The following is a 15,000-nucleotide window of genomic DNA, read 5'->3' on the forward strand; positions in this document are numbered from 1 at the left end:
AGTGCAGCAACAGAAGCAGCATCTTCGTCACTAATAAACAATTAACTTGGACACAACCTCACCTTGATCTGAGCCAGAGCAGCCGCCCCCACACTGAGCCCCCTGGCACACCCCAGCCAGGAGCCCTGGGGACGTGGGCACCTCAGCCTGACACGGCCACAGCCGGGTCCCCCTCATCTCCCTCAGAAAGCAGTGCCTTTACTCTTCTTACCAGCGCCCACCTCTCTATAACACACGGCAGAAACATATAGCACAACAAGCGAGATGCATGGACATCACACTTTCCAACTGGCTAAATACTGCACAGTATTTTTTAACTTTCAGCAAAGCCCAACACTTCAAAAGCTAGCAGTCCTCCAGCAGCCTGGTACTGCCAAAAGACAGAGCCAAATTCAAGGCTGGTAAAATCCCTTCTGTCTTCATCTTCACAGGCTGCACGCAACGCCGAATCCAGAGGCTCATTCACCAGGAACTGCCGGCCGCCGCAGACCGGCCACCTAAATTCTTCTTCTTTTGGTACTTGGTAGCTGGCTGCCTTCCCAGCGCTCGCAGCTGCGGGCAAGCAGTCTTCACAGGAAGGCAGAGGGGAGAACTGACAGCGCAAACAAATGCGCACTTAAAAAAATGCAAATAACGTTCGGTACAACAGGTTCTTGGAGAGACCAAATTAAATCAAGCCTTGTTATTCCACTTAGCGGTTTATTGAAGAATCTAAGAGTTCTGAAGCTTCCAATGTAATTTTTTTTTTTAAACTGTCATTTAAGAGCAACAAAACTTTCGGGCTATTTGGTCTCAGAAACACTCCAGCAACCCTAGAAGTAATTTTTCCATAAAATTCTGCTCCTTCCTGTTCAGAAGGAGTCCAGAAACTTGGAACAAAGTCATTCTTCTCATTATATGCACAAAGAGGTGTATCTCTGCAATTTTCTCACAAGTAGGATATTACTTCTGACATTTAATAGGGAAGAAAAGAACATTATGTGGCCTTTGCCTAAGGGGAAGATAGAGTAACTCAACAACTTTGAAAGCACATGCAAAAAAGATGGAGTAAGTTGAAACTACTTTTTCATTTAGTAAGCGTGGCTACATTTCTTCAAACAAATGAAAACACCCAAGTGAATGCACACACAAACACACAGACACTCCCAAAAGTCCTATCTCCATTTAAAGCATTTTATCCCCACATAACTTATTTTTATCCTATTAGTAAATACAACAAGAACACCCAAAACATTTTAAATTGCCATTCTGAGTCTGTAAAGACAAGCATTTCCAGAACAAAAGTCCTATAAACGTGGCTGCTTAAAAAGAAAACTGCTAACGATGTACCAGCTCACTCCTCCTGCAAAGGATTCAAAAACTTGCTGCATCAGCAGCAGCCTGAGCATGAGAGAATGTGGAAAGTATGTCCAAAAACGTGACATTGCTGTTCCAAAATAGTGTCTATTTTCCCTTCAAACTCAGCCATTCACTACTTTCACTAAGCTTATTGCCCAAAAAGGGAAGCTTTCTATAATAAATTCCACAGGTTTCTTTTTAAAAAGAAAGCCTTTTGGGTGACATTTGTTGTGCCGCTGAAGTCAATTTTTCATCCTCCTCTTAAATTGACCACTTACCTCCAGGGCACTAAGTTAACCAGTTTCTTCTCATCTTCAGCTCTTTGTATTTGTAAGTACTTAATTTACTTCATTACTGTCTTGCTTCCACGCAAACTCCCGTTTCCCTCTCACGTGAAAGAAACGGCACCAGGAGTTACATCCATTCATCCTCACCCCAAAAGCATTTCCTTTTGCCAGTCCCCAAGGACAGACCATGCTTTTTTCCTCCCCTACAGAACACCATCCTTCTCCCCGCAGTCATTTCCCTTCCGCTAACCCTGTCTGTTACCAGAAAAGTCATAGAATCATAGAATAATTTCAGTTGGAAGAGACCCTCAGGATCGAGTCCAACCATAACCTAACCCTAGCACTAAACCATGTCCCTAAGAACATCGTCTATACACTTTTTAAACACCTCCAGGGATGGTGACTCCACCGCTTCCCTGGGCAGCCTGTTCCAGTGCCTGACAACCCTTTCTGTGAAGAATTTTTTCCTAATATCCAATCTAAACCTCCCCTAGCGCAAACTGAGGTCATTTCCTCTTGTCCTATCGCTTGCTACTTGGGAGCAGAGACCAACCCCCTCCATGCTACAACCTCCTTTCAGGTAGTTGCAGACAGTGATAAGGTCTCCCCTCAGCCTCCTTTTCCCCAGGCTGAACAGCCCCAGTTCCCTGAGCTGCTCCTCATCAGACTTGTGCTCCAGGCCCTCTCCTGAGAGCTGGAGACACAGTGATCCAGGAGGTGACAGCAGCCAACTGCTCCAGTGCCAGAGCTCCAGCACCAGCGGAGGTGCCTGGCAGGACCACAGCAGCATCCCAGGACCCAGCTCCATGGGATGCTCATCTCTCATCTCTGCTCCTGGGCAGCAAGTGCCGCAGCCCCCCGCACAGAAACACACTTGGCCCTCACTACTCTGCCCCTCCATTGGAGACCCCGGTCCTGAGACATAGCACACAGGACCCGGTCCAGGAGATTCCAGTAGGGATACAGTTCTCCTTCTGTTTGGGACTAAATAGGTCATTGCATTTGTATCACTTTATAATAAGAAACTGAAGTAGGAAGTTAAGTTACCCTCGTGTACTTACTACCTGATTAAAAAAGAACAAACAGCAAATACTGAAACAAAATTATTATTAAAATTATTTCTGACTTAACAAGTAACTCAAATCAATTTGAGAAAATAACTAATGCTACCAGTAGGAAAAAATCTGACACTCCTAAAGCATGGTAACAAGTGAAATTAGTGTGATTGTCTAAAAAACAAAAAAAAAGCCTTAATGTTCACACTTAGTTTAAAATTATTTTTTACCTTAATTTCGAATTTGGTTTATTTCTCTTTCACTAGTAATATTAGTCTTTTTGGCAAATATTATGTTCATCTGTGCTGCTGTAGTCTTTTTTCTTTCTTTTTTTTAATAAAACAGCACCACCAGATTATGTAATTTAGCTCAAAGGCAGTTTGGGTTTTTTGCCTTTTTTTATCTGTCTTCCAGTACCAGACTTGCTGAGCACTACAGTAAAATGACCTCAAAGAAACAAGAAAAATACATAATGTATATTAAAAAGGAGGAAAAAAAAAAAATAAAGCACAGATGCCCTAAAGTATCTTGCAGAATTTTTTAATATTTTTTGCTCCACTTTCTATTTTCTTACTGATCACAAAATATTTCTGAGTGAGAACATCTGTGCTATACTGCGGATTAATGTTAGAAGAATTCCACTTTATTTTCAATATACATAAGCATTGGTTCAGCATTGTTGCATGTTTTATCCATTCAAGTTATATTTGGATGAAAAGGCTTGTTTTCCTTTGAAGAACCAGGAAATTGGTTTAAAGCTACATGAACTGTATTCTGTATAACTAACATCACCAGCGTTTCTCCCCCATTTACTCCATCTTATTTTACCAGATTAAATGTGCCACAGCCAAAAGATGTCATAGCCTGGTACAACTGAGAAAGTGTTACTTCCAGTGGTGTTTTTATAACAGAACTAGAACATCTGCGACCATTATAACCAAAGTTACAGTGTAAAAAGCTATGAGAATCAGATGGTTTTCCACTGGTGGAAGGCTGTTGCCCAGGAGAAGAGAGGCTGGCACCTCCCTAAACCCCAAATTGCCTCCAGGACGTGTTCTCCTGATGCTCATCCGCGGTCGTCCCCTCAGAGCTCCAGGAATTGCTCACAGCAGCGGAGCACTGTGTTTGCTCACAGGGAAATCATTCTCAAGCCACTCTTCCACAAACACACACTTCATCTCCATCACAGCTGAGTAACACTGAAATACTGAGAAACCACATAAAGCCCAACTGAAAGCCATGATGTACCCCACCCAGCTAAAGATTGGTACCGCACACATCAGCCAGCCACGGCAGCACCACCATACCTGTACTGAAAACACCTTCGAAGCTGAAGGACTTGCATACTGTTCACTCCTTGTGCCCCTCTTAATGAGCAGTACAGAATTCAGTCCTTCTCCTCATGCAGCAAGGTCCCCATGCAAGGGACCTCCATGGCCACCACCACCACACTCAATCTGAAGGTGTGTTCCTACCCTCACCCTGCAACTTCTTGTGCAACACATAAGAGTCACCTGTGCTCATAGATGAGGAGAACAACAGGAAAACCCTCATTCAGCTGAAAACAGAGGGAGTTGGCAAGAAGTGGTTAAAAGGAAGTTTTCTCTAATGAGTGGTGGGAATTAAATCGCTACATGCAAGACGTAGGCTTACGTTTCCACCATCAACTCCCACACCTGCAGGATCACACAACAGCTTTCTAAATACAGAGCAACTGTGACCCATTTCAGTACTTTTCTTCCTTAAATTAGCAGCTCTCCAGTGCTGTTCATAGCGTGCCCTAAGCTGCAGCAGAGGGACGTTGCCAGTCAGTTGGGTTTCACTGCCACTGTTGGGAGCTCAACATCAGCAAAGAGGCCAAGAGCCGGCTTGAGAAAAGCACCAGCAGCCCCAGGGAATCTGGCTCTCCTGGCTGACCTCGGGTAAATCATTGAAGTACTATCCAGCCAATACTAAATACAGAGCCCCGAGACTTCATCCTGGTAGTGTCAACTACAGGTAAACTGACAGTCAACGGAGTAGCAGGGGTGAGAGGGATTTTTGGGGTTTATGGCTCCTTTCTGGAGTAGAAAGGATTCCTACACATTCTGAAAACAGCCTATAAGACTTCTTTCTACTTTAAACAGCCTCAAGATCTAGGTAGATATCAAAATAAATCTAATACTAAATAAAATACAATGATCTTCTTTACGCTAAATTGAACAACTATTGCCCATGAGTATTTTCATTATGATTCTGAAGGGACCTCTGCCTGGGCACTATGGATGAACCAGATAAGCCTGCGCCCAAAACCCAGCAGCCAGGCTTGAGCAGGGGATGTGCAAAGACAAATACAGAACTGGCAGATCTTCATACTGACCCTCTCCTGTGTATTAGAACCTATAATCAATGCTTCAATGACACACTCATGAGCAACTGCGAAACTGTTTGCTCTGCAGGACATAAAAAGCATCAAATCACCACTGTGCACCTGGAAGATAACCTGCTGTTTAGGAGCTGATTTTTAAGCAAATAATTTGAGACGTTACAGTGAGCTGGCACCAAGAAAATATAAAAAACAGGGGGGAAAACAAACAAACAAAAAAAAAAGCACTTCACACATTCCCTGAGACTACAGCCTTCCCCACTCACACTTCCCTGCTGATAATATCAGACCTACCAAAGCGCTGGAGCTTTAAGCTCTGGGTGGCCTAAGCTTCCTATGTACAAATTAAGAGAGAATATGGTCATTTGACACCTGTTACCTTTGCTTACACAGCCAACTTGCCTTGAGTTCTGGTGTCTTATCAGCAACTGCCTTCAAATGCTATCAAAGAGCAGATTACATTTTCTTTTCACAAATATTAACATATCGCAGCTTTTAAATGAACAATTCAAGCATTGTCCCATCCAACATCACAACCTCCGAACACTTCATCTCCCACAACTTTTGGTGAGGAGGAGGGGAGAGGTGTCTCAAAAGTGTCCTCCTAAAATCTTTTTTATCAATCAGAAAAACTGTTAATTTGCTTATTTTAACTAGAAAACCAGGGTTATATACAAGGTCTAGGTAGATCACTACAAGTTTGTGATATACACAGGACATCAGATTGAACTATCATAGAGACCGAACGATCCCTGTAGGGATTAAACATGAGACTGAACAACTCTTGTAAACCTGTGCTTTCGTATTTCATATTCTTGTTTACATCACTCAAAGACAACACAGTAACACTAACAATTAGAAAAATATTATACCTACCCATTGCCTAAGCAAGCTGATTTATATTTGCAAGGAAAAGGTGAAATGCTTGTGATATCCCAAAAAAAAACAAAACACACAGAGATGACCGTGACAATCAAAAATCAACAAAAAAAAGTCAGAAAGTCTCCAGCTACAACCAGATCAAACCAAGGGTACAAGATGTACAATTAATTCTTTTTGATAAAGGGTTACTTGGTACACCATTTTTATGAAAGTTTTCCACATTTTAACACTAGGTTATAGTCAACCATTTGATAAACACATTTCATCTCAACTGCCCATTTCATCTCAACTTTGGGGGCAGCCCCCCATCTCTTGCCACTAACGTTAGGCCAGTGAGGTGTGGCTGTGACTTTCTCCCCCCAAAACCCCTCTTACCTTCTTGACAGCATTTTTTTAATCACTGAATTTCTAGGAAGTCATGAGCAGAACTACATGAATGCAAAACCAGCACAGCCCCTGACCAACAGCGTTTGGAAATGCATCTACCATTTCACAGGCCTGTTGCCCCCAGTCCCAAACATACTCGTTTAATACTCACTCAAAAATTGTTCAGGAGGCTGCGCCAGTCCAGCCACACAAACAGAACATCACCAGCGTGCCACTGTGCAAACAAGGCCTCCATAAGCATGATCAATTTTTGCTGACTCCAGTTGCCCTGGACAAGGTGAACTTTTCAAACATCCCTTATCATTTACTTGTTCATTCACCACATACACAACTTGCAGAAAAATGGATCACATTTGAAACATAAAGCTTCTTTTGGAATAAAGGCAAAGGAACAGAAATACTTCCTATACACACTGCACAGACCAATCTTCAAGCACAGCCTGTCATATGAATAACTTACTCCACAGTTAAAGAGTCAGTATTGACAGCAGTGTTAACCCATTATGAATTTTTCGAGATTTAAGAATCCTAAGCAAAGGCAATTGCATCCAGGAATAAGTGCCACAACTAAGCGTGTTATCCATATGCTTTTTAAGTCTTAACATTTTACAGAGAAGAGAACTGTACTGTTATCTTGATTATTGCCTGTAAGTATTTTTTTCATTTTCGCCATGTCTATTCAAGCTAAATAATACCAAGTCAGAAAGATCCAAGCTGACGTCAGATTTTGAAGTTACTCACTCCTGGCACTCTGCAGGCGCGATGCCAGGCTGGCATCGCCACGATTGCACAGGTACGTCACAAGTGCTCGCCCTGCAGATGACTTACTGCTAATCACAACCTGGAAACCATGACAAAGCGGGAAGCAATCTGAGAAGGGCTGATAACTCCATCCTCAGAGGCTGCGTCTCTTTGAGGAACTGCTGCATACAGCAGATATACATTTTTTCAGAATGAGAAATGCTGTTTTTTCTGTAAGTATGAAAACCATAAACTTAATTCAAGTATTTGAATAATCAGATTTTTATTTTCTGTAACAGCACAGTGGTGGTGATTTCTGTGTCAGCTTAATACCAGCTGCCAGGTTGTACGTTCATTTGTGCACACATACTTTCACCCCCTCTGTTCAGGAGTTATTTCATCCCCTCCCTTGTCTCTTTCTGAAGTGAAGATTTGCTCCACTACCATAGAGAAAGAAAACAAACAAACAAAAAACTAACAGCCATAAAAAGTCATCAATGAAGTTTTGTCATGGAATCCATAAAATTATGATGTTACTTTATAGCTAGTACAGCAAACAGCATTATGCAACTACTTAGAGACACTGAGGATCTACCTCCTTACCACAGAAAATCTTCAGCAAATATAAGTTACAAGTAAGATTTGAGAGTGACTATGTAAAACACTCAGAGAAAGCCCATGGACTCTGCTACTGTGTTTTCGACCACAGTATTTCCATATAATAGAAACAATCTCAGTAATTACGGCTACCTCAAGTCTATACCAGTGGCATATAGCATAACCACCATATAAATACTAATAAATAAAACCACTGTGTCAAACCCGTGATAACGAGTTTTGGTGACTAGGGGACAAAGTCTGGCCGCACCTCTGCAAACTTTTTGGTAAACTTCAAGAAGAGTTACATTTTGATTTTTTATGTTTCCACTTCTCTCCTGAACAAGTCCACACCATTTGCAATCATGTAACGTTTTCCTGGTGACCAGGGCCTGTTTCTCCTGTGCTCACTACTGCAATCACTTCCAGGCTCAGCATCATGCTGCAGAATGTAATTGCCATCCCTTAACGCAATTTAACAGTTGGAAACCAGGATGCAGCCCAGAGCCACACAAGTTACTCCGGGTAATAGTTTTGGAACACAACACATCAAAATAATTAATTTTAGCAATGTTGTAACTCTGATGAACAAATTCTGCAAACACTTCTCATCCGAGTGGCCCGATGAGGTATTCAGCGCTTCCCCCAAGGGACACACTTACTGTCCACTGGTTTACCTTAACCAGACAGGTACTCCTGGCCACAGTCTCCTACGTGCCGGTAGATTGCAATGCACCTTAATGGCAGTATATAAATAACAGCTGGTATGCAGCTGTATCTTAGTGAATCATTTCACTCTTTTTCCAGCCAGAATCACAACTGCGTTACAAGAGGAATAATAAAAATACAGAAAGAATGCATTTGTCCTCTCCAAAACCATATTGTTCAGGAATCAGGTAGGGAGCTAGTGTGAACCTCAGCTACTTTTCTCCTCCCAGCAACTGGAACTGTGAGAAAAGCGATCTTAAAAATTTTCTTGGGAATCACTTCAAACTAATCCATACACTGCTCACACTATTCCTTCCATCGCAGGTTTCAGAGCACCTGGAGTCAGCATTTGCCAAAACAAAACTTCCAGGTTCAGAAGTGTACAGCGTGTCAGAAGGGCTAAGGGGAAAAAGCACACTCGGCCACTTGGATGGATCAGGCAGTGCAAAGAGGAAAAGCGCTGCTCAAGTTCTCGGCCAACGATGGTCATAGTATCCCGACAAACCACTTGATTAAAGAGAAGTTTGCAGAAACAAGAAGAAAGTAGAGAGGAAAAAAATGAAAAACAAAAACCGAAAAAAAAAAAAGGGAAAGAAAAAAACAAAGCCCAACAAGTCGCCTATGGAAGAAAAGCCGAGTGTGCAACTGCCTGCACACCCACAGCCAGGCATTTCAACATGGGGGTGCGGGAGGCCGGCGCAGGCGGCACTCGGGATCGGCCCCGCCGCGGGCCGGGCTGCGATCCCTGCGCCCCGGGGCACCGCGGGCGCCTCACGCCCAGGCGGAGCGTTTCCCCGCAGCCCGCCGGGAGCGGAGCAGGCGCGGAGGCTGTGCGGGCGGCCGTGCCGCTCTGGGGCCCCGCGGACCGGGGTCCGGTGAGGTGGGGGCGGCCGGCGGGGCGCCCCTGCGGCGGGGTCCCTTCTCACCGCCCTCCCCGCCGGGCCTGGAGGGCTGGGAAGCCTGGGGATGGATTTCCAGCCCTCCGCGGCGACTCCCGCCCGGCCCGCGGCGCCTCGGCCCCACCGCCCGCCCCGGGGCAGACCCGGCACCGCCAGCCCCCGCGCCCCCTTCCCGGCCAGGCTCGGGCGCTCCCCGCACCGACACCCCCGGGGGCCGCCACCTCCCCGCCAGACACCAGCGAACAAAGGGCCGAGGCCCGCCAGGCGCCCCCGGCCGCGGGGAGCCGCGCTGGGGCCGCGCTGGCTGCCGCGGAGGGGCCGCCCCCCGCCCCGGGCTCCCCTCGGCGGCGCCGGGCACACGCTCCCCGGAGGGTTCGGGCTCTGCTGCCGCCGGTCGCCCCCGGCCCCGCTCCCAGTGCCGCTGCGGGGCAGCCCGGACTTTCCCCCTCGCTTCCCTCCCCGCTCCGGGAAGCGCCATATTGATCGCGGGCGCCGCTCCCCGCTCCCCGCGCCCCTTACCTTGGCGATCGCCTTCTTGTACCGGGTCACCGCTTGCTGGATCAGGCTGAAAACTTTCATGTTCCCGTCCCCGCAGGGCACGACCACCCGCGTCCTCCCGAAGCACACGGTGACTTTCATCCTGGGCGGCTGGGGGGCTCCCGCGTCCCTCCGGCCCGCCGCAGCCTTCCTCCTCCTCCTCCTCCTCCTCCTCTCCGCCCTCCGCCACGGCCGCCCCCCGGCGGGGCGCGGCGCTCAGCCCCCGGCCGCCACCGGGCTGCCGCTGCGGGCGCCCTGCCTCCGCGGCCGGCCCGGCGAGGGGGAGGGCAGCGCAGGGGGACCGGTGCTGCCTTCCCGGGGGAGCGCGGCCGAGCGGCGATCCGGGGGCCGCTCACATGCCGCGCCGCTGCCTGCGGCCACCTGCTCGGCGCCTGCCCCGGCGCGCAACGGCGGCGGGCGGGGCGGTGGCGGCGCTGCCTCCCGCTCCGGAGGCGCGGGGCGGTGCAGCGGGGCGGGGGCAGCGCGGACGGGGCAGGGGGAGCGCACGGTGCCTGCGGGGGAGCGGGCCCGGCGGCCGGGGCTCAGCACCCGGCGGCAGCGCGACCCGCCGGAGGCTCGGTCGGAGCGGAGCGAGGGGATGCCCGGACCGAGCTTCAGGGAGTGCGGCGGCCTCCGCCGCTCTCTGCCCGACCGGGTCCCCCGGCTACGGACCCGCGGCCGAACCGGCAGAAGCAGCCCCGCCAAATCCTCGGCCCTTGCCCCCGGTCGGTGCACTCGGGGAACGGAGGGGCACCGCTGGCTGCTCCTTCTCGGGGCGCTGCCTGCTGCCGCTCCGCCTCGGGAACGTGAGGAGGAGGAAGGCAAGACACTGAACCGGGGACGACCTGCGCTGTTGGAAACAGCAGCTCTCTGCTGTCCCTCCCGGTGTTTGGGAAGGGCCACTGTACTCAGACAAAATCAGGCCGTCGTTGTGGTCCTTTAGGTGTCAGTTAACGCAACAGAAACAAGACTGAGCAAAAACTGGTGCATCGCTGGTAACATCAGCATCAATGGAACTGCTGAGCCAGCTCCTACTCAAATCCATCAGAAGTCAAAAGGTTTTAGAGATATCACACGCATTTTTTCATGGATTTCACTGAGGACAATGGAGTTGCAGAGTTCACTGGATGTTCAGTGTGGCCTGACAACATATTTCTTTTGGGTGGAAATGGTGAAACAGTTCAAATAAATTGCAGAGTGAGGGTAGAGCTTGGAGGACAGGAAGGCAGGGGGAAAAAAAAAAAAGCGCCTTTTTTTTCTTCCCCTGAGATTATACACAGTACTGGAGACATGAAATGCAAGTAAGCTTTGTAGCACATGACATCAACATCCTACTACTGCACAGGACACATCAGCACAGCTGTCTCAGCTGGCAGTCCACTCTTGTTCCCATAACAATAGTATTAGTAAATTTAAGAACTTCAGACCTGGTACAAATAGCAAAGCTATCTCTGGTTTAGTAGGTACACAGTAAAGGAACGGCATTAACAATACTCTTAAAACATCAAAGGTGAAATTGTTGGCCAGTTAAGTCAAGGGTAAGGCAAAGAATGGCATCCCTCGCCCTTTGCATTGTAGTAAGCAGTTTCCAGTGAAGAAAATGGAGCAGTAAGATTATATTAGTTTGGCCCCATGGGTATCTGGTCCAACTTGACTGAAATCAATAGAATTTTTCCCACTAATTGCAGTTTTGGAAAGCTGTGGGACACCCGCAGTGTCAAAGATGAAAAAATCCACCCGTTAGCCTACAGATAATTCTAAACTGAGATGTTAATTTTATTACCATTACCTGCCTGAGTTATCTAAACTAATAATATAAATGAGGATCTGAATTCTATATATGAGAAACAGTACATCTGTCTTAAAGTGGGAAATGAGCACACCTGCCATCTCATAATATTTTATCATATCCCCAGTGTTCACTTGTGTGGAATAAAAGGCAGTGTGCAGGAGTTCAGAAAGGTAGGAATAAAATAAAACTGGAGTAAACAGTTTACAGCCCATAACTGAGACAACTGTGCACACTCTGCGTTTTTATGGTTGTAGCTCATCAAATTTATTGTTGGAAAATGTTGAAAATTTCCATTAACCTGCTGTTTCTGTACTTTCTAGGTGATCATAAGAGCTGCTGGGAACATATCGGGAGGATGCAAGAGATATAAATCATTGGTTTAATAGACATCACCTAAGAAACTTGCAAAAACAGCTGTAAGAATGTAGAGTCAATAGAGCATCTTCCAAAACTATCTTTAATAAGCAATTTAGGTACATAGACTTTGTAATGTGCGACACTATATTTCAGTTATCATTTGCATTTATTTGCTGAAACACAATGTTGCATATCAAGAACTTTACCGCACTGGTTTAAAACTTATTATTAGATACAGCTGCTGGTTGACAGTAATTATTTCACTGTTCAGACACTGCTACAGGTTTTTCATGTTTTCCTGCGATTTAATTCCTGCCCTTACTGTCTTCAGCAAGTTTCTTGGCAATTTTCCCAGCTGTGCTAACAGTCTCCTGGAAAACAAAACAAAACAAAACAAAAAAACTCCACCAGTTTAGAAAGAAATATTGACAGTTTTTCTATTAAATGTGTAAAATGGGAAATTTCACAGTGAGGTACAAGGAAAACAAGTTTATCCTGGGATCTGATTTAAGGCCAAAACTTAAAGACTTATGCATGAATGGTGATAGTACTAACAGGAATGAGGACCTCTGAGAGTTGAATTTCTTTCCCACTAGATACACACACACACCTTATACATACATCATTTTGAAAATAGTTTGGATGCAATTTACCAAGTATACTGTTTGTTGATGTCTTAGAATGAACCTTAGCAAACAAATGTAACATACCTGTGAGATTGACCAAGATCTAATTATGTAAGATAAATGAAGTATAAAACATTACTAGAGGAGATTATGAGAAAAGGATTATACTAATCAGGAGAAAATTTGGCAAGACTTGCTAGTTTACAAAAATTACAGTGACTTTCCATGTACTTAATGAGAGGACACCACGCTGCAACATAGGTGGCATATACAGAGCTCTGGATGTTGAGATTCTCTGGGCTAATATACTGTAGAGCCTGACAATTCATTAATTAACTGGCATGTTGTAGGAAGATTTCCATGAAGAGGCAATTAGCTGTCTGGCAGGAAGAAGTAGGAGATGGAGCATGGGATGGAGAGAACCAGAGCTTCCAATTACTAATTATTAATATTCAAGTTCTGTTCAAAGTGGCCAGCGGGTTGAAATCCCCTGTGTAGACACTGCAAACATGCAAGGAGTGAGAATCTTGGAACCTAATGCAGGTTACCAAAAGTCATTTTTATCTGAACATTAAAACTATTCAGGCAGTGGAACGTTTTTGATCTCCAGAAGTATTCCACAGTTTATCCTGCCTTTGTACTCTAGATGTAAGAATTGTTCTGGAATAATTCTGTATGTGTTCAGGTTTGGTAGTCTGTTCATGGTACATGGACATAACCTGGTCTGACATGAAAACACTGATTCAATGACAGTACATTTGAAGTTCATGCAATTTTAAATATAGGTGTTTCCTTAAGCCAGGTAGAGTTAATTCAGAACTGTGGAAAGGCCAGTGTCAAACTGGAAGAGCAATTTTATTCCTCAAAGAAGATTAAAAAAAAAATAAGTTATCAAAATCATATGGAAATCAAAGTTAAAAAAATGGGCAAGCTAAGTTATATGAAGCAGACAGAAAAAATAAACTCCTCCACCTGATATATGTTCAAAGTGCCATTTACAAAACTGACTTAAGGAATATAACAAACACTACTAGGTTTTGATTATTTAAGACACTGACCTACTGTAACACTTCTCCTGCTCAGTTATTAGGTAAAGCCTTAACTTATTTTTCATATCTCCAAAAATCTGACTTTTAAAGTTCTAAATCATTTACATTTTTCTCTGAGTCTCTAATCTTATCAAATCAAACATGCCTGTGACTATTTGAGATCTTTCTGTGGATAACATTTTAACTACAGGAGTGGGTTGACTTCTCTGCTATTAAATTTTTGTGATGTTTTCCTACATACTTACGGTACTTCCACAAAGGAGCAAGGCAATGGTTCCTAACATCTTGTTTTATGACTGAAGCAATCACTACAGCTTATTAAGTAATTGTGGCTAGCTCTGGCCTGGAAAAAAAAGGAGTGCAGATAAAAAAATATTGTTTCTATGACTTCTCAAAAGATGCTGGAATTTTGGGAATGAAAAGTCCTCAAATAATTAAAAAGTAACTATAGAATCACAACAGGTGTTAATGTCTAAACTTAGGAGATGCAGACGTACTAAGTTTGGGAAGACAAAGAAGAACTTTCTTTGTGGTATAATAGAGGGAAGAAATCATAGCAAAGAAGAATCCACAATTTTGATGAAAAGCCACGAGACATTTGACCTTTCCAGGAGCTCCAGGCTGTGCCTCATGCGACTTCAGGTAGTCAAAAGGTTGTTAGGCTCAAAGAGGGAGTATAGCCGAATTTAATGGGTTTTTTTGGTCTGTAGCTATACTGGTCTTATCCTACTTTTTAAATAAGTTATGTTCAAGGGTTTTCAATAGTTTTCTTAATAAATCTCTGGTTGTTTTCAGCCATCATCGAACTGCTTGAATGGGTGTGCTTTCTCTAAGATTGTGCTGAGAACTGGGAAGGCCTGAGTTTGAAAATCGAGTGACTCTTTGTTGTGGGCACTGGGCAATAATCCACAGAAAAGGAAGTACAATTGGTAGAGGTCTAAAAAGTGGAAAACATGACCTACACGGAAGGAGTGAAGATACTGGGGGTGTCCAGAGCACAGAAGGGGTTATTGGCAGGAGGTACCCAAACAGCCTACGAATTGAGCAGAATTATATTAGAATAATTATATGGGTAAACTTCTGAATATCCCCATATTGCAAACATGTGTCCAAGTCAGAAGTTGGAGCTGGCCATTCTTTATTTGCCTTTAGCACCACAGAGAGTTGGCAGCTCTGTGCCCGCAGTGACCGAGAGCCACCGCAGGGACCGCGCTGGGAGAACGGTCTGTCACCTTCTCTCATACCCTCCACTGAAGCTGTTCTGCAGACTCCAGCCACGCTAGTGTCACCAATGTGTTTGCTTTGGGGATGGAAGCCCAGCTATTACCAAGGTCCACCACCAATTCTAGTTTCAGCCAGCTTTCCAGAGGAAAGGAAGTG

The 15,000-nt window shown here is 45.2% G+C and overlaps 1 protein-coding gene across 8 annotated transcripts in view; it reads right to left on the reverse strand.

Moving 5' to 3' along the window:
* Positions 1–9,898, reverse strand: part of PARD3 (par-3 family cell polarity regulator) — a gene marked incomplete at both ends in the record, with an annotated part of 453,991 nt that extends 444,093 nt beyond the window's left edge. For all 8 annotated transcript variants that reach the window (XM_080340305.1, XM_080340306.1, XM_080340304.1 and 5 more), the window contains one exon: positions 9,779–9,898. In XM_080340305.1, the coding sequence (XP_080196431.1) occupies positions 9,779–9,898 (120 nt within the window). The remainder of the gene's footprint in view (positions 1–9,778) is intronic.
* Between the last annotated feature and the right edge of the window lie 5,102 nt (positions 9,899–15,000).

The sequence above is a fragment of the Nesoenas mayeri genome, assembly GCF_963082525.1.
Source record: "Nesoenas mayeri genome assembly, chromosome: 2".
Taxonomy (NCBI): domain Eukaryota; kingdom Metazoa; phylum Chordata; class Aves; order Columbiformes; family Columbidae; genus Nesoenas; species Nesoenas mayeri.